This window comes from Equus caballus, chromosome 14 (assembly GCF_041296265.1).
Source record: "Equus caballus isolate H_3958 breed thoroughbred chromosome 14, TB-T2T, whole genome shotgun sequence".
Taxonomy (NCBI): domain Eukaryota; kingdom Metazoa; phylum Chordata; class Mammalia; order Perissodactyla; family Equidae; genus Equus; species Equus caballus.
This window is the reverse complement of record NC_091697.1, coordinates 89,700,726-89,723,436: the sequence shown is the minus strand read 5'-3', so window position 1 is coordinate 89,723,436 and position 22,711 is coordinate 89,700,726. Positions and strand designations below refer to the sequence as shown.

The 22,711-nt window shown below is 34.6% G+C and overlaps 1 protein-coding gene across 50 annotated transcripts in view; it reads right to left on the bottom strand.

Annotated features, from left to right (window-relative positions):
• KIAA0825 overlaps positions 1-22,711 on the bottom strand; it is a 372,314-nt gene that overhangs the window by 311,453 nt on the left and 38,150 nt on the right. For 21 of the 50 annotated variants that reach the window (XR_011425683.1, XR_011425670.1, XR_011425685.1 and 18 more), the window contains one exon: positions 11,499-11,630. Coding sequence is in view for 28 of the 50 variants with exons in the window: in XM_023617980.2 (XP_023473748.1) it covers positions 11,499-11,630 (132 nt within the window). In the remaining 22 variants the exon portion in view is untranslated. Of the gene's footprint in view, positions 1-11,498; positions 11,631-16,772; positions 16,856-17,219; positions 17,402-17,991; positions 18,129-21,724; positions 21,802-22,711 lie in introns of all 50 variants that reach the window. The other 29 variants (XR_011425676.1, XR_011425679.1, XR_011425678.1 and 26 more) reach the window with 12 other exon arrangements.

Genomic DNA, 22,711 nt, shown 5'->3' with positions numbered 1-22,711 from the left:
AATGAAGATCAGAAACATACATTATCTGATAATAGGTAAATGACTATATAAAATTATGGAAAACTTCAATTAATAGAATATTAAGAAGTCACAATGCAGATACAGAGTCTGTAATTTTAAAAGTTATAAAACAGACATGCTGTATATACACCGTTACTACAGCTAAGTATCTTTTCCTGCCATCAAACTCCACTCTAAAAAATGCAAACATACTAAAAATTGTATATAAAAAAAAAGACTGGAAGGAAATGAAACAAAAGGTTAACAGCAATAATCGTTGGGTGATGAAATTTGGTGCTTTTAATTTTACTTTTCTATATTTTCTAAATTTTTAGAAGGCATAAATGAAACTCTTCATTTACCAAAAAAAATTGAATAGATATACAAAGAACAGAGAAAACATGCCCAACTGAATCTTCCAATATATATCTGTTTTAAAAATTCTATTCAAAGTATCCTTAGCTCTGAAACTAAAAAAGATACACCATGTTATTTTAATTTTCATATAAAAATCTATGCATTCATGATTATAAATACTTGTAGGGCAAACTGGTGACCTTAAGCAGAATGTCATCGGCAGAGCCAAATGGATATGACATATTACTACCACCTGATGGCAGCATATCTAAACTGCAAGAAAGCTTATTAAACAAAATTCTTTTGAAGCTGAATCTCCTCACCATAATTGACAGCTATGCATTTGCCTCAATAGTATTAAGAAAGATCTGTTATTAAAAAGGTTACTACTATTTTGAAAATATCATTGCTATTAATTATATATTCCACATGATAGAACCATGTAGACCTTAGAAACCAAGCTCTGATTATTAAAATTGATGTCATGTGAAAGACTGTTCAAATTTCATCAGGTGCAGTTGTCTATAAAACATACACTGTAAAACTTGAAGGAAGGCTTTTCAGGAGAATTCTGAGCATTGCTGAATTCAAATTGAATTACCCTGAAACAAATACATTCTGAGAATCAAAGAGCCTTTTCATGAAAACAAAGAACTTACAAGAAAAACAATACCTCCTTAGGCCACAGGCCACTCAATTTCCTGATGGACAGTCTTATTCAGGAATACCAGTTTTAAGTCTGACATGAGAGGGGCATATATTTTCTTAACTGACGTAAGCACTTCTACGGACTGAGAAACATGATGCCCTAAGCATACACCTTGACTCTAGGGACTCTTTATCAAAGGTTTTTATTATAGCATCCTCATGTGTCTCATTCAGTGAAATTAATAGATTACAGCAATGTGAATTGGAAAGGCTCAGCGGCTAGTCTACCTAAATCTGTTTCAATCAGGACTCAGCTTTTAGGCTAATCTCTAACATCTGAATCTGGATAAAGGCCAATAACTACAACTTATAAGTAGGGGAAAGCCTTCAGAGGGCTAGGTATTTTAGTAATTTGTCCAAACACTGATAAAGGGATTGAGCAGTTGCATTTCAGAGGCCCTCCCTCATTGATACAAACTCAGACAATTGAGCTCGCTTTTAAAACCATTTTGTCACAAAATTTAAAGGTCAGAACTCGTTATCTGCACCTGATTTTGTTTTTAGTTGGCTAAATATCTTGTCATTCTGCCATTCATCACTGTCTATACATTTTGCTTTAAAAGTACAATCATTTGAAGTCTAGAGATTTATTGCCTGTTATATAAAAGAAATCTTTTCAAAATTTAAGATGAATGTCAGTTCGGTACGTAATTTGACAATTTATCTTCTTTCATTGAGGTCAAAATTAAACTCAAAATGAATTTTCAATATCTAAAAGGTAACATATTATTTTTGTGTATGTGTAGTAATATTGCTGATGGGAATAGTAATCTTGTGTGGGAGGAGGTCTATATATCCTTAGACTTAGATGATGCAAGATCTCAGTCTAGGTTTTTTGAAATAACATGGTACTTGTCTTTATCTTGGCTTATGTGTTTTCTGTTTAACTATAAGTTGCTTCAAATTTTCTTTAGAAGCAAGGTCAGTCATGAAAAAATAACCAAGTAATTCAGCAAACAGAAATCCAACTAGCACATTTATTGCTAGATCCCAAACATTAGGCCAAAAGTGTAAATAGTCTAAAAACAGAAGTAGAATCTCTTCCTAAATAGTTTAAATTCTCAAATTTATACCATTAGTAGGCTTAGCAAGGACTTTTGAAAGCATCTCCTTAACTTTATCGGTAATATTAAAACCACTGAAAACACCCTAAATGTTCATCAACAGGAAACTGATTAAAAAATTATATTCATTCAGTGGAATAGAGGCATGAAAACAAATAAAGTACAAATACAGCTATCAACAAGGATGAATCTAACAAATATACCGTTGCGGGGAAAAAAGGTACAAATGAATATACACAGGATGGCACTATCCACATAATAGTATGAAAACATGGCATACGACGCTGCATATCGTTCAGGATTACAAGCACAGGTAGTCAAAGCGTAGGGAAACGTGCTGGAATGATCAACGTCACCAGATCCAGGCTGGGGATGGAAGTGGGATGAGACTGGGGAGAAGTACACTGTGAGCTTTAGCAGTACCGGTAATGTTTTATTCCTTATAATGGATGGTGTGTATGAAGGTTTATCAGAGTACTCTTTTTTTTTTTTTTTAAAGATTTTTATTTTTTCCTTTTTCTCCCCAAAGCCCCCCAGTACATAGCTGTGCATTCTCCGTTGTGGGTTCTTCTAGCTGTGGCATGTGGGACGCTGCCTCAGCGTGGTCTGATGAGCAGTGCCATGTCCGCGCCCAGGACTCGAACCAACGAAACACTGGGCCGCCTGCAGCGGAGCGCGCGAACTTAACCACTCGGCCACGGGGCCAGCCCCTATCAGAGTACTCTTTATGTCTTTTCGTATGTCTCAACATTTCTTAATAAATCTGAACTCCAATGTGCTTTAATTATAATGACTGAATTATCCAAGTTAATGATGTGTGCAAGTGGATGCATTACTGAGAAGCTGTGTGTAAATCAATTTATAAACCATTTATAAAATGCATATGCAGTATGCTTTTTTAAAGGATATATGTGGTAATTTTCTCATTCAGCATTCACTCCTAGATTCCTTGAGTGTAAAAACTACTTACTGGAAGAAGGCATATTTGATAACTGAATGCTGAATATGTGGAAGGCACTGTAATATATGCTAGGGATCCAAACATGAATAAGAGATGGTCCCATCCATAAAGGAATTCTGTCTAGTGAGAGAGATAGACCTGTAAATAAATAACTACAATACGGTAAGACTTGATAAGAGGTGTATACAACATACTAAGGGAGTACACAGGAGGGGGCCACTAAATGTGCCTCGTAGAAAAGGAGATTATAAATGAGGATATTGATGGTTTAAGAAAATTAATGGAATCATTTTACTTAAAATAACCCTGACACCTGACCCCAGAGAATTCAGTGCTGATTATCTAATCTCGCTGCTACATCACTTTAAAACTATATTTATCCAGATAATAAAAAAAAATTATTTTTATGGTTGCAACTACACTTATGCATGTAGGTATATGTATATACGCACTCTCTTACTTCCAAAAGGATTGAGATGTCCTACAATTAAACAGACGGCATTAAATAACAATAACACAAGAACCTATTAGTACCAGGTTGGTGACATTTAGGATAGGGAGAAGAACTGAGAAAAAAGGAAGCGAATAAATATGACATAAAATCTTGAAACTTAAGCCTATTCTAGAAGCTCTTTCAAGATTTAAAACACATAGTCTATTATTCAGCCACAAAATAGTTCAAAGGAAAATCAAAAGTTAGGTTTCACTGGTAACATTTATGAGAATTTTTTTGATGTAAAGTTTGTAGGAAACATACACGTGTGCTTTCATATAAGGTTATGATTTTTACTTTTACCTTTTAAAAATGAGAGTACAGGTTTCATGGCAGAGACGAAAGACTACTTTTACAGTATGAAAAATCTCAATATTAAAAAATGTTTTTTAAAGCTTTTACATTTTTGATGTTCTTGCTTATACTTCTTACCCATAACATAAGTTCAGTCTAAGGAAAAGTCTTTTCGATTCTTTCATATGTGTTTAAAAACACAAATAGTTGTGAGGTAATTAGAATTTTCTGTTTTTTTGACAAGCCCAGTTTAACTAGATTGCTAAAACTCCTTGGAATTACCAGGGAATTAATAGGGAAGAGGGTGGATGTATAAAAATTGGTGTGTAATTAAACTATAAGTCAGTCATGAAATAAAAACTAATTTTCCTGAGACAAAGATATTTCTGGATAATATTTTTTAAAAGGTTGAGAAAAGGATTCATCAAACAACTACTTCAGTGGCTAAAAGGTGGAATAAGATATTAAACATTTATGCTGAACTGTTTTTGATTTCAGAGAGGTTTTGGTTATTTCAAAATGTTTTCAAGGAAAACATATCCTTGACACCAAATTCTGTTAACACAATCTCTTTAAATCTTTTTCGAATGTATCCTCCCCTTTCTATTCCTATTGTGAGTGAAAGACTAGGCTCAGGTTGTCATCAGCTCTCACCTGGACTATATTAATAGCCTCCTAAGATCCCCATCAACTGTTAACTCACCTTTTGCTCAGAGCTATTCAATGAAGAACGCAATATGAAAGAAACTTCAGAGTTAGCACTCTCTGTTCTGTGTTGCTTTATACCACCAATCCTCACCCCAAAAGTTGAGAGACTCTTGAATGGTTCAGATGGCTTCAAGAAACTTCAGACCTAGTGTAGGGCTGTACCAACCTAAAAAGTCTAAAGCACTTTCAAAAGAGTCAACCAATTGTGAAATGCTCCCCAAACTTCCAGTCAATGGCAGGGTAGCCCTGGAAGTACCAGAATGCGCTGGGATCGACCAGAGTCAGTCCAGCATTATATCCCAAGACATCGTTAAACCTTTTCTTCTCCTTCTTTAGTTTATATCTGACTTGGGATCACTTTTCATAGACTATAGTGATGGGAACTAGACTGAAGTGGCACAGGGTTACGTAACAATATAAAAAGAATTTTCCAGAAATGTTCTATAGGGACGAAAGGATATGGCAATGACAAGCAAGAATAAGTTAATGTGCTTTCTTTTTTATCTATGGAGGCTTGTCCAGTAATTTCAGCACAATACTAAAGTCAGAATGTAGTCTACTCCAATGAAACCATGCAAACTGAAATAAAGAGGAGAAAAAGTGGGGAATCTGCACTAGCATTTACTCTGGGCCGATTCCCTTGATTCTCTTCCTGAGAAAGAGATAGGCAGAGAAGAGAAAGGGAGAACATGTGTAACAAGGAGAATCAGAAGAGATCTGGGAATCATCTAGTCTACATCTTTATCTCCATTGCCCAAATAAATTCAATCACTAAGCCAGACAATACATTTGACTAGAAGTTACAAACTGAGGGTTTTGATAACACCTATGGTCACGCTGTGAGGAGGTAGGACATACAGCATGCATTCTCACATACTGCCTAAGGGAGAGAAGACAGTTGTAGCACTTCTGAAGGACAATTTTGTGACAGCTAACTGTACAACTTCTAAGAGATTATCGCATAGACAAACTCTCATAAGGAAGGACACACATGCATGTGTATATGCAGTAATGGCAGAAAGACTGTAAATGCTCAACAAGAGGGAAGTGGCTTAATAAACTGTTGTACACCCATACAAGTAAAAATTAAAAGAATAAAGTAGAATCATATGGAGAGATTTTTAAAATATATATTAAGTGAGAAAAATCTAATTGCAGTACATATATATAATTCCCATCTGTGTAAAAAAGGAAATGTATTTTTGGGTGCATGCAAACATATGTAGAGAATATTTCTGGATAGTTATACAGTAATTTATCAACATAGGTTCCCTCTGAAGAACAAGATTGGCAGGGTCAGAGAGGTAGGGAAACTTTTCCTCATCTCTGCCCTTCTGTGCTCGACTTTTCCTTATATCTGCCTTTCTCTACTGTCTGAAATTTTCCATGAGTATCTCTTACTTTTAAAATGTAAAAGTACTTAATGAAAAAGAAAACTAGAATTTGATGACAGCTTCCTCTATCACATTCTACTCATCTGACTTCACACTACTTTAAAATAAAGCAAACACAATAGACTCCCACCAAACATGCCTAACACACATTTATCTTCTAGCCTAATTTGTGCCAGGACTGTTTTTGGCAGTGGGAATACAGTGATGTACACTTAAAATCTTTACGGTAGAAATGAAGGAAGTAATAGTACCAGCTTCCAGCCCCCCAACTCAGCTCCTATCCCAGGTCTCATAGAGGGATATTCTGAGTCATGACAGTCTAGAATTAGGATTGTGATTTGCAATGGACGTGGTGTTAGTGACCCTTTTTAGACAAGGTGTTGACTCTGCTGAATCCCTGACAAGGCTCTTTTCCAGGGAAAGCTGGTGAGGTTGCTTAGATCTGAAGGTGTCAATCATCTAACAGGAAAGATGAGCCACAATAGCAGTCACATCTTGTGACCAGGGCTCAGTCCCCTTTTAGTATTCCCTGTTCCTACCCTCACGGCTGTGCCAGGTCTTCACCAGGAACCTTAGGTTGTTACCTTACGAGTGAGGAATTACTTCTCATTGGCCCATTAACTATGATCTTCAATGGGAAATAGTGGCCTTACTATTGTTGGTTCAATCTCCTTATCAAGTCTGAATTTTCAGTATAATATTATTCAAACTTTTGGTATCATAACAGTTTATAAGCAGGCAGACACTTGCTTCCCTTTCCTTATTTCCCACGGAAAGATAATTATAATAATACTCTTTAGGAATATCCTCAAACAATAATTCTTTATTATCTTATGCATATTTAGCCAAGAGTAGGTGAAGCTAACACACATAAAAATAAAAGTTATACTTTAAAAAAAGTCTAACACTTAAAATGTATTACTTGAAAGAATCTCTTAACAAACCTCTGGATCTCACATTTTACCCTACTTACCCCAGCTCCTAAAGCAGAGGTGTAAGGGAAGCATTGAGGGCACAGAATGTAGGATGATGGGAAGAGGAGTAAGGAGCACCACAGACATTCCAATAACGGAGCTACTAGTGACAGAAAATGACGAGGAGAAAGTGGTTCAATAGGCCACGTGAGACAGAGTGGCTCGTTCACCCCCACTTCTAGTTGCATGCATCACTGAACTTCCGGTTGAGAGCTTCACTGGGAAGATGGGAAAAGTTTAAAAATCAGGAAATACGAAGGGGTCAGGGAAAGTTTAGGCTACTGAGCTGATGAGCCCAGGATGCTGTCTGCCTGGGAGGCACTTTTAATTCTGGAGGATCTAAGTACTAAAAAGGGCCCTGACAGAAAAAACTGGAAAGTGGCTGTTTAGTCTTACTCTGGGTTCAAGGACAGATGGGGAAGCCTTTCAGGCTTTTTTCCATCTGGCCTGGTCTTGTTCAGTAAAATAGCAGAAGAGTTAGAGATTCTGACAGACAGGGAGTACAGAAGAATAGAGAAATGCAAAAGAGAAGTACAAACACAGGAAGTTGAAAGAGTAAATATTAATTTTCATCCTCTTGTCATTATTAAATAGGTGCCAAAATACTACCAGAAATAACAATATTTCTGGTATATTATCTGGAATAATAACAGTCTCTGAAATGACTAATTTTAATTTTATATAATTTGCTAAGGCCATAAAATATATTAATGTGTGTGTGTGTCCAGATTTGTGGTTCAGCCAGGGGAAGTTCAATGTTGATAGCTTATTTGAAGATTTCTTTTGGTTACTTCTTCCAGACCTTTAGGTCATGTGGAAAATTCTAAAGAAAATTCTCTTATATAAATTCAAAAAATTTAAGCGTTATGTGAAAAATAAGTGTAATCTATGGAATATGTATCCTCCATGAATAAACACAGTTAAATTTATAGGAGCCATGCATCCATTATTTTGTCACAATATAAAGTTAATACTCCCCCCCACCCTCCCACATCTCCTGGATTAAGAAAAATGATATTATCCACGGTAGCATTTCTTGTTCTTTCTTTAGGTGAAAAAAACAAATTAGTAATCCTGCACCAGTACCAGCAAAACTTACATCCTGAGGTACACACAAAGATTGTCTATAATTGGAAAACAGAAAGGTAAAATAAACTGTTAATGATATAGTTATATATCCAACTGAAGATTAAGAGGAGAAAAATCATTCTATGTCATATTGTGAGCCCAAGAGAACTCCTATACCTAAATATCTTGTTAAACTAATAATAAGTTCCATTCAGTTCAAAAAATATTTCAGTGCTATGAGCAGTTTTCAGTTACTGAACTGTGTCCATAGGTACAACATTCATAGCATTCCTCCTTGGCAGGTTATTTACCCTCCTGTTACCAACTTTGATATGTGTTAAAAGTAAATGATTCACCATCACTGATTTCCACTGTCAGATCTACGAGTCACCTAGCTCTGACTTGAATGGAAATGAGAATGCAAAGTGAAAATGGTCTGAAAGAATGGCAGCCTCTCTTGAAGGGCAGATGAAGGTTCAGTGACCTCTGGGCACTCTGGTCCATTGTGGTGAATCACCGCTTTGGGGAAGCAAAAGACCTTGTGGCTCATAAACCCTGATGATATTAACAAGAGGAAAGGAATTCACACTTAGACATCAGGGTCACCGCTAGAAATACAACTTTAAAAATTCAAGGGTAGGGAAAAATACTATATTTAAAAATGAATTACTAATATTCTTTTCTTTTAAAAGTATTGGGAAAGCCCATATCATACAGATGTTCATTACTTATTCAATGTACACCACTGAGAGATAAATAGAACTGTTAGAATACAAAAATGCCAAGGGTAATTCAACGACTGCAGTGTAAGTGTGGCATAACTGATTTGTCATGACATACAATTTTCTAAAAGCTATTTTGTTAGAAGGCAATAAATGAGTGCATAAATGATTTATACTCTTCTGAACTATGGTTATTATTCAGTACTTTATTTTTAAAAATATATACACCCTATACTATTATGTTTATTCTCTAGAGTATAATAAAAACGTAATTGAATTTGATGAAAAATAGACTTGATTCTAAATGTAGCATACGGCACACACAGCTACTCCCTTATTTTATCCCTTGTGAAGATCAATGGTCACTTGAAGTGATTCTGCTCTATGTTCGTTTTAATATATGGGTAAAAAAATATTTTTAATTTAAAAATTATACCCTTATATTCCATGTCATTGTTTTTAATACTAACATATGAGTTTTTACCTAAATAATTTATGAATGCAAAATACAATATTTTAATCACTGTTTTATTTCTAAGTATGATTTCCTATTGACTAGGCAGGGCAAGAAATTAACTACAGATGGTTTAGCAAATAAAAATGAAGCAATCTAGGAGCTGGCCTGGTGGCACAGTGGTTAAGTTTGCATACTCCACTTTGGCGGTCCGGGGTTCGCAGGTTTGGATCTAGGCACGGACCTACACACCACTCATCAGGTGTTTCATACACAAAATAGAGGAAGATTGGCACAGATGTTAGCTCAGGGACAATCTTCCTCACAAAAAAAATAAACAAAATAAGTAAATAAAATAAAACACTCTATAACAAAAGCATCAGAGTTCAGTGATTTGTTTTGCTTTGATGGAGCCTAAATGCCATTATGAATAAAGGTTACCTTTTTAAAAATATTTAAAATTTGCTTTTAATATAATCATCTCTGGAATTTACATAAATGACTTGTTAATCTATTTATGCTAAGATTATTTTTATTTATAAGTTCCTTTGGGTTAGAAACTGTGTCATGCAATATATAATGTATAATATATAAATTACATAAATACATAATTACACTAGTTAAATACAGTTATTTTATATTTATATACAATAGCAATTATACACTCTCTACAGTATGGTTAAGTCATAGATATGCTATCTTTTAAAATATATATATATATAGTACGGGCAAAGAAATATTAAAAATAAGAGGTTTAATTCTCTCTGTTGAAAATAAGAGAAAAGATTTCCCTCCCTTCCTTTTTCTTAAAGCATTTACCTTAGAAACTTGTAATTACAAGGACTTTTTTGTCTCTTTGAAATGTATGCCTTGGAAGACTAGACAGGCCTTTTGTCAGCATTCTCAGCCAGGACTATCTTTCTCAGGAAACTGGGAGCCATCTTTGCAAAATGCAAACAAGGGAGATAGCTCTCCCATCCCCAAGTCCCTGTGGGAGAGTAGCAGCTCACCTTCAGTGGGTGTTTTGTTCCAATTTGCAAAACTACCTCCTGTCATAAAGATATGAGAAGTTTGTTTCTCCTCAGGAAAAGGCCAATTAGCTAAGATAGGTGTTCTTTAACGATGGTAAGTTAGGATGAAATCCTCTATTTGAAGACTAATTATTCTTTATCTCGAAAACATGTATGTAATGGGTTATACCTACTAGGCTACATAAAGGGGAGTGATTCCTTTCTGTCTTTGCAATCTGAGCGGATTGCCTGTGGTGTGCCTTGCATTCTGGTTTAATGCTTGTTGAATAATAAAAGTGTTTTCTTTCTCTTCTATCTTTGTAGGGAGGATTTCTGGGATGGGAGATTTTTGTTTTTAATTGTAATTCCCCAACAACATGCTATCTTTTGAATTTAAGTTATTTACGCCTATTGTTATGATGATTAAAAATTAACTGTATTCTCAAACAAAACATGAGGGAAAAAATCGTAGGAACATTTCACTTGGTTTAGCTTCTTTGACAATTCAATATAACTGTACTTTAAATTTTAAAAAAGGAAATACTATGTATCATTCTACAATAGAAATATTTACTGTGGTTTACATATTTGTAACCCACATGAGGTGAATTATTAGAACCTTTGATCAAAAGGATTCAAATAAGTGATCTGACACTAGGGCCCACAAATACACAGTCCTTGCTATCACAGAACATGTATTAGTGGGAAAGTTCTTAGTTGTCCTTCTGTGTTTGGTAACACTAACTTTTGGAGTAGGTGATGAAGACTAATCTGGCAGTGCAACTCTCTATGGAGTCCCCAGCCTCCCGAGTAAATGAGAAGGAGACTAAAATGACAAACATTACATAAAAATAATTTATTTTTAAGGTTCTGTTTTCAGCAGCTCAAGTAATCCATGGCTTTATACTACCATTTTATTTTAATATCTTAATTTCAAATTTTTTATTTCTGTGCTTATCTACCAAAGGAGAATGCTTAACTCTAAGTACATTAATGAAAAACCAGGCCATCAACATTGGCAAAATCTAAGAAATCTTTTAATAGCAATTCTATGAACTTTATCTATTTGAAGGCAGTGCCTATATTTTCTAGTCTTATTAAAACTACTAATCTGATAAGGGCAATCGTGTTAAATTTGAGGAGGGAGGGTCTAATCAATTTTTTTCAGGAAAGTTAATGATAATTAAAATAGAAAATTATCTAAGAGTAGTAAACACTAAAACTAGACTAAATAAAGTTCATGTAAATAAAACATGAAATCAGCTTGTTTTAAACAATTAGCAATATTTACCTTGCAGCATTTTGTTCTATCTTTTCATCAATGTCACTGAAGATCTGTTTAAACTCCAAGTCTTCAGGAAAGGAATTTAACAAACAATGTAGATCAAACGAATTTTGAGAATATTCATCTCCCCAATCCATTCTGAGAAACAAGAATGAAAAACATGTCAGTTCCCCCAAAATGAAGAAAAGAAAAATACCTCAGGTTGTAATATTGATAATTTCCATTCATAGACAAAATGAAATATAGCAGTAGGAGAACTAGGTAATATTAAGCTAGGTACAGTATTTGGTTATTTAAATTTCATGATGTGTGACCTAATTTTCACACTTCTCTGTGGTTTGAAAGCTGAATAAAACAGCACCCAGTAGAGAAGAAGTAAGCATCCTGCTGCTTCTCACTGTAACCCAGAGTGGCAGGAAATCACAAAGCCTCAAAAACCACTGTGACAAGGAGGGTTGCAGCAAGAATTCACACCTTCCCTCCAGTCTTGTCAACATACTGATGTGGAAATTGTAGGAAAAGCCTTTTTAAAGTCTCATACCCACCCCCCCACCCCAGCCCACACCCCGGCGCGATGCATACATGAAGAAGGCAAAATTTTCCTTGAGTTCCTCTAGGCTCCTGAGAACTGAAGTATTGATAACTCACTAAAACTTAAATATGCACTTTTTCTAGAGGTATATCCATTTTCCCACTAACAAAGCTTCAATCGTTCATTCCATAGGTATTTACTGAATGTTTGATATGTACAGGCACTGCTGTAGGAGTAAAAATAAATAAATCCAAAATACTTGAAAAACTGTCTAAAGTATTTTGTAGAGACCACAACATTAATGGACTTCTTCATCTTGAATTATTCAGATGTGCTAATTTATCATCCTATACTGAAACAACCAAAGATTTCTCATAGGTCCTATCCAAAACTTGAAAGACATAGTCTTGGGATAAAGCTTTTATTTTTCTTCAGAGATTTTATTTTAAAAGGAAAACACACAACTAAAACATTTTAACATAAAACTATACAGCATCACAAAGTTTGTCATTTGTAAACTCAAATTAATTCCAAACCAGAATAAACACGGATGGGCCATTTTAAAATACCAAAATCCGCATAAATTTGGACTCTCCTCTTTCAAACTATCTTGCAATAAAAGGTATAATTTCTCATTTGAAAACTAAACTTTACCTATAACGTGCCGTAATAAAGATTAATTTGAAATCAGGCTAAAGAAAACAAAAACTATAAGCTAAACAGTAGAAAACTCTATGTCCATCAGAAGTTATACTTCTTTAGGACACCAAAACCTCAATATTTTCATATAATCTAAGAGTGTGACATCTTCATATTTCCCTAGCAGGTCAACTAGTTATAGCTATTATCAGAATAGCCATTTCTAAATCCAATGGAAAACATTACTGATAATGAATTCAGTTTATGTATTTCCATATTTTTGAATCATTTTGGTAGTGCAACTCTTCAAATGATGAGTCATTCAAAAATTGTTGCAAGAAAATAAAATTTGACTTTTGTAATGAAAAGATTTGATTGGCTGAGCATTCTTTTAGAGAACCCAAACTTAGTAAATTTGTTCGTAGCCAGCCTCTCTGTAATAAAACAAGTTATATACTACTACTATGTTTAGAGTTGTCCAGTTTGTCAATACTACAAAGCAGCATTAATTCAGACACCACAAATTCAAAACTTAAAAATTAGGTATAGAAATCAGCTTAAATATAACAGCAAAAAGACAATAACAGATTTGTTGCATATCTCTTGTTGTATATCTACTACGTAGAAGGTTCTTTACATACCTTATCATCCTCAATTCTCATAATAACTCTACAAAATATCTATTATCCTCACTTATAGAAGAGGAAACTTGGGCCCAAAGAGATTAACTAACATGCCCATGTTACACAGCCAACCAGTGTTAGAGGTAGGGTTTGAACCCAGATTTATTTGGTTCCAAACTTGAGGGTGCTGGTCTCTTGAGAAATGCATCACTTACTGCATACAAAACATTGTTTTGTGGAAACAGTATTAACCGAAATGTTAAAATGATTATCCCTGGATATTTAGACTATGGTTGAATTTTATTTTTTTTCTTTCTAATTAGCGTTTTCCTATGTTTTTGTAATAAGTTCTTCTTTTATATATAATCAGAAAAAGATATTTAAAAGAGAAACTACCCCTGCTCTTAGGGGGCTTATGATCTTTTATTTTACATTTTCTGTCTTCATTTAAAACATCTTCTAACCTTAATACTTCTCTGTTGCCAATTCATGTTTCTAATTTCTTTCAAAATCTAACTCAAAACTTACATAATTTCTAAATATCTTTGACTATGACCATTTCACCAAACTTTTTGCATTATTTTATGGTATTCGTGCCTGCAAATGTTATTAAAAGAAAATCTGTTGTTTCGTATTATTTTGATATTGAATGTGTGTGTTGTGTCATTCATTGAAAATCAGTTCTAGAGTAAAATAATAATGGACTGAAACATGTTGGGGTTAGTGACCATGATTTTGAAGGATTCCCAGTCTACATGGTTGTGTGATATTCTCTAACCTCAGTATAGAAGCTAATCAATAAACAGAAAGAATGCATTAAAGAAATGTCATTTGATAACAATGATAGGGTACCAGAATGACGATGGTTCAGAGTTTTCATGTGACCTGCATAGATCTGTGACATTTCCATATCTATGATGATAAAGTGATGAAGGACAAGAGAAATAAGGGTCACCTTTGTAGGTAAAGACGCAGCAAGTTTAAGATGCTGTGTGACAGCATAAGAGAAAACTTAATGAGAAAATAGAACTAACAGGATAAGAAAATTAACTGGAGTGAATAGGGATGCACAGGACCAACATGAGAAACAAATAAAGGAGGGAGAGTAAACTGCGGTAGGTGATGCTAAAGTTTGGATTAAGAAGTTTTCTCATTAGAACGGCAGTGATCCCTGCAGGACTGTGGTAAGAAAGAAGCATGCACTAAATGGGCATGAGCACAGGCAGCAATCCTCCCATTTCCTTACATGCACTCCTCAGGCCCAGAGTGTATCTGACACTGTGCTGGGCATCATGAAGGAGCAGAGACAGTAAAAAGAATAAGACCACAAGGAAGGGAGCCAGTAGAAAGGTCACTGCTATTCTTTAAGTAAAAGACAACTATGACCTCAACAACAGAAAAGTAAATTACTGAGGGACTAATGTACTTTGGCAATTACTTCAGTGGTATTTCAGAAAAAGTAGAACCACCTTTAAAAAATTTAGGGGGAAAAAGGAAGAGGCTGTGAAGCTGTGGGTCAAGATACAACTTTACATTCTGTTTATGTTTCTGTACTTCCAACTATTAAATTGTCATCAAGGAGATAATAATAACTTGACGTACTGAATAAAGTCTCTCATCCTAATCCATGATCAATCAAAAATGGAAGCTGTAACTTTTTTTTTGAAATTGCTATTCCATAATACTGTTTTTAAATGTTCATTCTTTTGTAATGTTTCTGATCAATTTTTGTATAAGATTAAAAAAATAGTGCTCAATATTTCAAACAAGTATTAAAAGCCAACCTATTATTAATTATTGCCTTTTAAAAATGAGTTATGTTTGAAGAATTACATCTCAGCCAAACATCTGTAGATCAAGTTTAGGCCCTAGGCAAATTATAAAAGTTGAGTTATAAATTCCTAAGAACACTGACTATAATAAAATATGAACATATTATAAGCACTGTCAGAAAACAATACAACAAAATGATAAAAAAAAAATCATACCTTATGTTATCAAAAGAAAGCCCACAAAAGTAATTTTGGAATCTCACTTGTCCTTTAACATATTTTAAAATGATACCTTTCTATCCTAGGATCTTTTTTTCTTTATTTAAACATATATAATGGTTAGAGTCCTTATTTAATCTTTTTTCTGTTTTGTCAGTAATAAAAATCCAGAGTATCATTCTTCTTATGAGCAACCAATACATGCTTAAAAAGGAGTGAAAGAAGATAGAAAAACCAATCATTGGGAAAAAGTCTGTGCTGAACTTTAGTTAGTAAAGGGGAAACATTCAGACTGAGTGATTTTTCTTCTCTGGAAAAGCCCAGTGAAGAGGGTCATATGCCTTCTTAGATCCACAGACAGACCATGGAATTAATGTGTCCACCAGCTCTGGCTTGTCTGAAATCCTACCGTTCAACACCACTGTCTAACCCAAACACTGTTAATGAGCATGGTAAGGAAGTGGGGTATCTTGATTAACTAAAAATAATTATATGCTCCACATATAACTGAACTAGTTTCAAAATGTTTCACTGTGGGGCCGGCCCCCTGGCCGAGTGGTTAAGTTCATGCGCTCTACTTTGGCAGCCCAGGGTTTCACCAGTTTGGATCCTGGGTACGGACACGGCACCACTCATCAAGCCATGCTGAAGCAGTGTCCCAAATAGCACAACTAGAATATACAACTATGTACTGGGGGGCTTTAGAGAGAAGAAAAAGGAAAACAAAAAACAAAAAAAGAAGACTGCAACAGATGTTAGCTCAGGTGCCAATCTTTAAAAGAAAAAAAAAGATTCACTGTAATAAAATACATTTAACTCTAAACACCATTGACCCAAGAACCAAAAGATTTGAGCCTTGATCCTGGTCTGCTAATGTTTATGTGACACTGAGTAAGTCACTCAGCCTCTCAAAAGGAGTGGAGCTCACATTCCTCATTTATAAAATGAGGTGAACGGATTTTCAGGCTCTGAGGTTTCTTCTAGCAGAATCTATAGCTTAGCAAGAAATATAATGTAAAAAGAGGAAATATGAGGCAGCAAGATATTCTTTCATGGTAATAGGTAGATGCCCTGTACTGATGTTCCACCCTCAAACCTCTAGCTCCCTAAAATATTCTGAGAAGCAGCTGGCCCATGTTTCTGGGCTCCTCTGACTTGGCACACTCTTCACTCAAGAAAAGATGTCTGAGGGGCTGGCCCCATGGCCGAGTGGTTAAGTTCGCGCACTCCGCTGCAGGCGGCCCAGTGTTTCGTTGGTTCGAATCCTGGGCGCGGACATGGCACTGCTCATCAAACCACGCTGAGGCAGCGTCCCACATGCCACAACTAGAAGGACCCACAACGAAGAAAATGCAACTATGTACCAGGGGGCTTTGGGGAGAAAAAGGAAAAAAATAAAATCTTTAAAAAAAAAAAAAGAAAGAAAAGATGTCTGAGATCAAATGACTTTGCATATCATGCCTCCACAAGGAAAAGGGTGACATGGGAATCATACCTTCATAGCCATCATGTATCCTTGATCAATTATTCTTTATATTATTTGTATTATTCTTTGTATTGCTGGTTTGGTTTGACTTGCTGTTTTGATAAAAAAAAAAGCAAAGTGAAAAGAAACTTTGACCAGGTTGTTATTCTTAAACCTGGACCAGCCTTTTCTTCAGGCCTGGCTCATTTATACTCTTCCATCCATATCTAGTCAGAAAGTAGTCTTCCTCTATCATTCACAAAGTCCTGCCAACGTTATATAATTCAAAATTTAACTTTTACCAAATCTTGAAAATTTTATGTAGTTCAGTGAACTCATTCATTGAGACACGGATTAAAGATATAATGGCTAAAAAGTAATAATATTAATGATAACAGTTAACTCTTATGTAGTATTTATATGGGCCATGCACTGTTCTAAGTACTTTATATATATATGAAATCATTTAATTCTTACCATAATCCTGCGTGATAGGTACTATTATAATCTCCATATTAAAGATGTAGAAAGCGAGGTACAGAGAGGTTCATACTTGCCCAAGATCAAGTACATAGGAAGGAGCAAAGCTGGGATTCTGACTGCTTCAAAGGCTGTCCTCAATCACATAGCCAGAAACTGCCTGTCTGTAGAGATTTGTACTTAAAAAAAAATTATTTTACCTCTTATACATGTTGACTTGTTTATTGCCATATATATTTAACAGCTTTCCTTAGAACCATTACAAATTTCCTTCATTATGAAACCTACATAATTTCCAAAAGAAATTTTGTTTTACTGGGAGTTGAAATTTTAATGTTTTAGCGTCCCCCAAAGACTAAGAAACAACCAAATGGATATCAATTTGCTAGTAGTCATTTAAAATACTTTATACATTAAAGTCTCATATTAGGAAATAAAGGACTTGTTATTTATTTAATTTATTTTCTCAACTCTCAGTTATATATTAAGTTTTCCCCCATAGACTGCTATACTTTCTACTAATAATTGTGGAAGTTCTGATTACTATAATTATATGGACTAGAATCTCAATACACATACAGTAAATACTCATATTAAAATACTACAGGTATTAAAATCCCTTTCGATAAAATATAAAATACTTCATTGTAACTCCTCTATTAGTAATTTATATATGTGTATGTATGAAGTAGAAATTGACAAGATCAGTCAGAACACACCATTGTAGCTTGACAAGCAAACAGAATTAATTGTCATATGCTTTACTCACCAAATCTGACGTTGCTTTCTTTCCTTTTCAGTGCACTTCTCTTTCTAGAAAATATTTTCATTTTAATAACTCTTTATAATCTTCAATATGCAATCCTAGCCATCTCTTGCTTTAACACAACAGTGAAATCAAGATAACTGAAAATGAATTTTAATTGCAGCATTCTTTTATAACTTGGCACTCACATTTCAAATGATTTAAAAATCATAAAATTATATATTTTGAGACTAGAGCTAAATAATGTCACAGATCATGGGGTTATGATTAACTAATGAATTTTTAAGTACAGTAAAATCCTATTAATTTGGGAAATATTACATCTGCATTAATAGAAAGTTTAAGTTATGGAGCACTTTTTAAAAGGCAGCTGTATTACGTAGCAACTGGGAATAATAATAAACATAGCTTATGAGATGTCAATTACATTTTTAAGGAGCTATTTTAACAACTAGATAAGAATGATTTGAACTTAGCGTGCACTTTGTATCTAAATGGGTGCTTCTAAAAGATTTAGGGTTCTTAAAGTATGTTCCAAGAGTTTAAGAATTTCTCCTAAAATGTTGTTAATAGTATTGATTAGCTAGTCATATTAATGTGATATTGTTCTCCTAAATTTTGATAATATTGTTAATTAACCTAACGTTAATTTGATGACTAAATCTATCCATTGAAATAGCCTTTTATGACTTTCAGGGCTTTGCTCCATCAATCATCACTAACTAGTCCTACATCATCAATATTCCCCTTAACTGACTATAAACATGTTCAAGTTTCTTGCTTTTTAAAAATCAACAAAACCCCTTCCTAGGAATCCCTCCCTTTCATAGCCCAGCATCTCAAAATAGCAGTCCGTATTTCCCAACATTACTCATCTCTCATTCACTTCTCAACCCAGAGCAATCTGGTTTCTGCCTCTATCCTCAAACTGAAACTGACAAAATATTTTTCAGTTCCTATCATACTCAATCTCTGTATTATGTGGTACTGATAGCTGCTCCTTCCTTCAAATTGTCTCCTCTCTTGTAAATCTTCCTAAGTATTATGCCTTTCTAGTTCTCTTCTTGTCTCTCACACCATTTGTTCACGGGCTCCTGGTAGGAGTCCCCACTTCGGGCGGCTGGCCAGCTATAATATTTCATTTTTATCTGATATATGGTATACAGATGTACAATAGTGGTCCACTTCTATGCTAGAGGACCCAGCTTTTCTAGTCATAACTAATTGATCCAGGGTTAGACATCTGACCTAAGCTGAACGGTGCATACTGAATGAACTCTGAAATTTGGAATGAAGGCAGGGACAGGGAACCAGTGGTGGTAAACCAATCTAGTTAATTCTAGCCTCCCAAGAGAAGGTGCATGAATTTTTTTTGGCTGAGGCCTCTATAATTGTCCAGTTCCTGCCCTTCTCTGACTAATTGCTCATACAGTTTTATTTTGGTTCTATGAGATACACACAATAAATTCTCTCCCTGCTGCACTGCCCAATAGCCACTTTTTGGTTTTTTGCTTAAATTATCCAGAGTAGTTTCTATTAAACTAATAAACATCTTGATTGGCTCCTCTCTCATCTCCGCCATGAAACACTGATATTCACCACAGGCTTCTCTCTAGACCTGCTTCTCATTTTAAACACTCTCCCTGAGCATTCTTCATTCAAAGCTACTGCTTCTCTTTGGGCAATTTTATCATAGTAGATTTATTTTGCTTTTTTTCCTAAAGTATTTTAATATTTAAAAATTTTTACTTTAATTCATTGGATTTTTCTCTTCCTCAGACCTCAAAAAAATCTCTTCTTATGAGCTCTCATTTTGTAGTCTTCCCAAATTTCCTTATTCCCCTTGCCTGACTTGGGAAGGGGAATAGGGAAATTTTTCTTCTCCTTCTGTTCCTATCCATTTCATGCTGGAGTTCTTGATTCTCTTATTCTACATGCTTTTCTCGAGTAACCTCATTCACCTGTTATGTCAATGCTGAAAATTCAAAGTCTGTATCTCTAACCCTAGTTCCTCTTCTAAAACCCCCTTCCATATTTCCAAGCATTTACTAGAAAATGCCACTTTGCTGATTCAAAGGTCCCTTAACTCAAAATGTCCAAAATTTAATTCAAAATCTTTTCCTTAAATTGGCTTCTCTTCCTACCTTATAGGGTCACCACCTATCTAATCTCCCTCTCCCTTGCCCTAGTATCTTAAATCAGGTGTCAGCAAACTGTGGCACAGTCTGTTTTTTCTATGGACTGTGACCTAGGAATGGTTTTCACATTTCTAATAAGTTGTAAAAATAAAAAGCAAACAAAAAATATGCTACAGTGGTCATATGCAGTCCACAAATCCTAAAATATTTACTACCTGGCCCTTAACAGCAAAAGTTTGCTGAGCCCTATCTTAAACAATCACCAAATTCTTCGACTCTTTCTCTCCTTAATATCTTAAATAGTCACCAAATGCTCTCAAATTTGACTTCCCCTTTTTTCTGCTACCAGTGTCCCAAATCTGATGTTATTTCTTGCTGGAAAAAAAAAAGGAAAAACTTCCTATTTGGCCTCCGAGACTCACACGCTGTGGTAAAATAAGAAACACATATTTGGTTTTTGTCCCCTGTCCCCCCAACCCCTTCCTTACTTTATCCTATACATCTCCTCCATTTGGCCATTTCTGAGTTGTATCTTTTCTAATAAAGCTGTAATCAGAAGTATTGAGCTTTCCTGAGTTCTTTGAGTCATTCTAAGGAACCACTGAACTTGAGGGGTGGTTGTGGGAACCCCCAAATTTGTAGTCAACCAGGCAGAAGTGGGATTCCCCTGCAGACTCCATTTGCAGCTCACGTCTGAAGTGGGGCAGTCTCATGGGACTGAGCCTTTAACTTGTAGGGTCTGCGCTAACCCCAGGTGGTGTTAGAACTGAACTGAACTGAATTGTAGGACACCTACTTCGTGTCTACTTTGCATACAGGCATTAGACTTCTCATTTTACAAACCAAATTAGATCATTTCACTACCCTGTTTAAATACCACTGAAGGTTTTCCACAATGCATAGGACAACTCCAGGTTCTTTATCCTGTTTTATACATATAGTTCCTCATATTTAATTATATTTTTCTAATATAAATGTCTTTGATTGACATCTTGGAATAGTCCTCTAGCTATAATTCCCCCTACTAAGGATGTTTTCATTAGAAAATCAAATTTATGGAAGGCATTTACTTCATCAATGTAGGTAATACTATTTATAGGCAACATATAACTATAATAACAATTTGTGTATTATCTTTAAATAGAAAAAAGTTATCCACAATTGTGGCTTAAACCATTTTGAAATGCCTTTCAACAACTTAAACCATTTTTAAAAATATTGTGAAAAGGTAAGAAAATATACTTGTGGTGAAAAATCAGGATTTAACATTTAAGTTATCGCATAAAATTTAAAAGTGATACCTTAAAACTCTTTCTAGTTTCCATCTACAAAAAAAAGAAATTAGACAAAAATGATCTTTAAGGACGTTTCTAGTTTTAAAATTCTATTTTAATCATGTGATCTATTTCTTTAATATTTAATCTTCTGTTATATTGCCTTTGCAGTATACTTTTTAAATCTATAGTTCAATAGAAGGATAATTTGTTGTTGGTTATGAACAAATTCATATGAAGTGACCTGAAAGTCTATTTAAAAAGCAATCAGTGAAAGTAAATATTGGATTTCTTCATGTTAAATCCAAAAATCCATCACTATACCTGCTTTTGACTTTATTTGCTGCTTAACATATCTCAACAGTGAATCTATCATATCAACATAGTCATCATGATCCAAGCTGCAAATAATAGAGAGTGTCAGTGTCAATTTTGCTTTCTCACACTTGCTTCCCTTCACTTCATCTGATTTTAATAACCCCTGTCAAACCACAAACAGTCCAAATTACCTTCATGACACAGAAGCTTTCAAGGAGCAGACAGAATCTCAACTTTCATTTAGCAACTACAAAAGAAAGCTGTCCAGCTGGACAAATATTATTTCCACACTTGACAATCTCTACAGTTGAGCACGCATTTTAATTTTAACTAAACCTGCCAGGAGTTTGATATGAGCTTCTTGTTTTGTATAGATTGACTCACAGGATTATCAGGGCAATGACTGTAATTGTAATGAAAGAACCCTGCATTTTTCTGCTAAAAGATGAATCATACACCAAAGCTGAGGGATCAAAATGAACATACAGGAGATAATGTGGAAGCACAGATTGTAGGGGGAAAACTACTTAAAATAGGTGATTTAATTACTAAATAAAATCTAAAGATACAGACTACATTCTATGAAAAGCAATAGCTAGTAAGTAAAAATAAAATGTACAAAAGTTAAAATTTTACCCACAGATATCATTGAGAAACAGGTTCTAAGAATGAAATCTAAAGAGATTTTTTTAAATTGTTTTAGATTAACTCAACTTCAAAGTCAAATTTCCAGAACAGTACTAAGTGCCAAATGATAATAAAACTGATGTTCTTGACGAGATATTAAAAAGTCCACTCTGTACTCAGTGTGCCCTTGTACACACAATGTGAAACTTCAAAGAAGTCAGAATGAAAATGGATAATGAAAATAAGTTTGTAGAGGCGTATTAGAATACAAGTTAGCTGGCAAAACTACAGTAAGGACTATTATATCTTTGAAGTTTAATTTATTAAACTTGAATCTAAAAGTTTCAAATGGTAAAATATTTCTGG